At 39.2% G+C, this 2,210-nt stretch overlaps 1 protein-coding gene across 1 annotated transcript in view; it reads right to left on the reverse strand.

The window, feature by feature from the left end:
* Positions 1-2,210, reverse strand: part of CCNB3 (cyclin B3) — an 85,519-nt gene that overhangs the window by 52,063 nt on the left and 31,246 nt on the right. Inside the window, exon 5 of the mRNA XM_011946738.1 lies at positions 2,187-2,206. Coding sequence (XP_011802128.1) covers positions 2,187-2,206 — 20 coding nt within the window. The remainder of the gene's footprint in view (positions 1-2,186; positions 2,207-2,210) is intronic.

The following is a 2,210-nucleotide window of genomic DNA, read 5'->3' on the forward strand; positions in this document are numbered from 1 at the left end:
CATCTCTACTAAAAATACAAAAATTAGCCAGGTGTGGTGGTGGGCGCCTGTAATCCCAGCTACTTGGGAGACTGAGGTACGAGAATTGCTTGAACCTGGGAGGCAGAGTTTGCAGTGAGCTGAGATCACGCCATTGCACTCCAGCCTGGGTGACACGAGTGAGACTCTGTCTCAAGGAAAAACAAAAACAAAAACAAAACACTGCCACCACTACACAGTGGTTATACCATTTTACATTTCCTCAAGTAAATACACTACTGGAGGAAATGTAAAATGGTGTAGCCACTATGGAATACAGCTTGGCAGTTCCTCAATGCATGGAACACAGAATTACCATATGACCCAGCAACCACACTCCTAAGTATATACATAAAAGAATTGAAAACAAGTGTTCAAACAAAAAGGTATACACAAATGTTCATAGCAGCACTATTCACAATAACCAAAAGGTAGAACCAATACAAATATCTATCAACTGATGGATGGGTAAACCAAATGTGTTGTATATATGCAATGAAATATTACTTGGCAATAAAAAGAAATGAAGTACTAATAACCCGCTATGACATGGATAACCTCAAAAACATGCTAAGTGAAAGAAGCTAGACACAAAAGACCACACATTGTCTAATTCCATTTATATGAAACATCCAGAAAAGGGAAATCTAGTCTCGAAAGTAGATCAGTGGTTGCCCAAAGCTGGGCAGGTTGGGGGTACTGAGAGATGATAACCAAAGGTGCAGGGTTTCTTTGGAGTTAATGAAAATGTCCAAAAATTGATTGTGATGGCTGTATAACTGTGAATATACTAAATACCATTGAATTGTATACTTTAAATGGGTGAACTGCATGGTATGCAAATTATATCTCAATAAAGCTGTTACTTAAAAAAAAAGACGTAATGATTATACTTGTGTGATTACAGTGAGCTCTCAATAAATGGCAGCTATTACTAGTTTTCCTACTATTATTAGGGTCCTTTCCACTGAACCCTGAGTGAAGAGAAGAATGTTTACGGCATTTGTGAGGATTACCCTGCTAAAGTCAGAATGATAAAAGAAACTCAAAATAATGCAGGGAATTAAGGTCAAAATATGCATGCAAACTCCAGAATTCCATTTTAGCAGGAAACAAAGTAAGGCTAAATGCTAATCTTCTTTCTGCTGGGTAATTAGCAAAATATCCTGTGGACTGTGCATGTTATTTTCTAGAGTTACTCAGTCTTTTTAGCTTACCCTTTGGTGTTCCCAGGAGTGATAATCCAAACATCTCACAACCAGTATGGCACTGCACCAAACAATCACAGTGGAAGCTAGCATCAAACAACCAGTACAATAGTACTGGTATGTGTTGGCTAAATAGCAGCCCTACATGTTTCCAAGAGACACAGGATGCAGTTCTGTGCTCTATGCCAGGCCTTCTGGCTAGCAAATAACTGAAAAGATGTTGTGTTAACATCACTCCACCTTGACCTCATAAGATTTTCAGAGGGGAAAAAAGGCAGTATAATTGACTTTAGCCCGGTAATAGGCATCTATCTAATCTATTCAGATGTAGATTAGTCAGTCCCTGAAGAATAATTCTCACTGGAATGAGGAGGGGATATAGAAAGGTCTCATTCCACTGTCTAAGTCATCTTTCAATAAAAGTCTTCCTAGAGGTAAATTCTTCTTTCAGTCCTAAATGGGAATGTGCATCTGTACTTGTAGAACCTGTGAACGGTACCTGTAACAGCTGAAAAACACATGTTTTTGCTCTAGGGAGATAGTAATTTATCTCCAGTAACAAGGTACAAACCTCCCCTAAAGCTTCTAATGGAATAAGCAGACTGGCAAGCTACCAGTCAGCTGCTGAGAATCCCTGAAAAGTTAAGTTGTCTCCACACTATAAAGCACAGACTAGCTCAAACAGGTACTGAATTACTAGAAGACAGGAAAAGATGAGCACAAGGTCTTTTGGCAAATTTTCCAATGACAACAGCTCTTTCATTATGCACACACATAATGAAAGAGGAGAGACAGAAGAGGTCTATAACTCTTCAGCAACCACAGCTGAGCCCACCTCAGCACCCAGGGTTAATGTGGTAGTCATCATTGTGGCTTGCTAAATATGTTCTCAATGGGGACAAAAGGATGTCACATACTCTACCATCTAAAATAATGCCATCTGAGTCCCCTCTCACTCACCATTTTAGATTCCGCTTATTCTTT

Source organism: Colobus angolensis, unplaced genomic scaffold (assembly GCF_000951035.1).
Source record: "Colobus angolensis palliatus isolate OR3802 unplaced genomic scaffold, Cang.pa_1.0 Scaffold252, whole genome shotgun sequence".
NCBI classification, from domain to species: Eukaryota; Metazoa; Chordata; class Mammalia; order Primates; family Cercopithecidae; genus Colobus; species Colobus angolensis.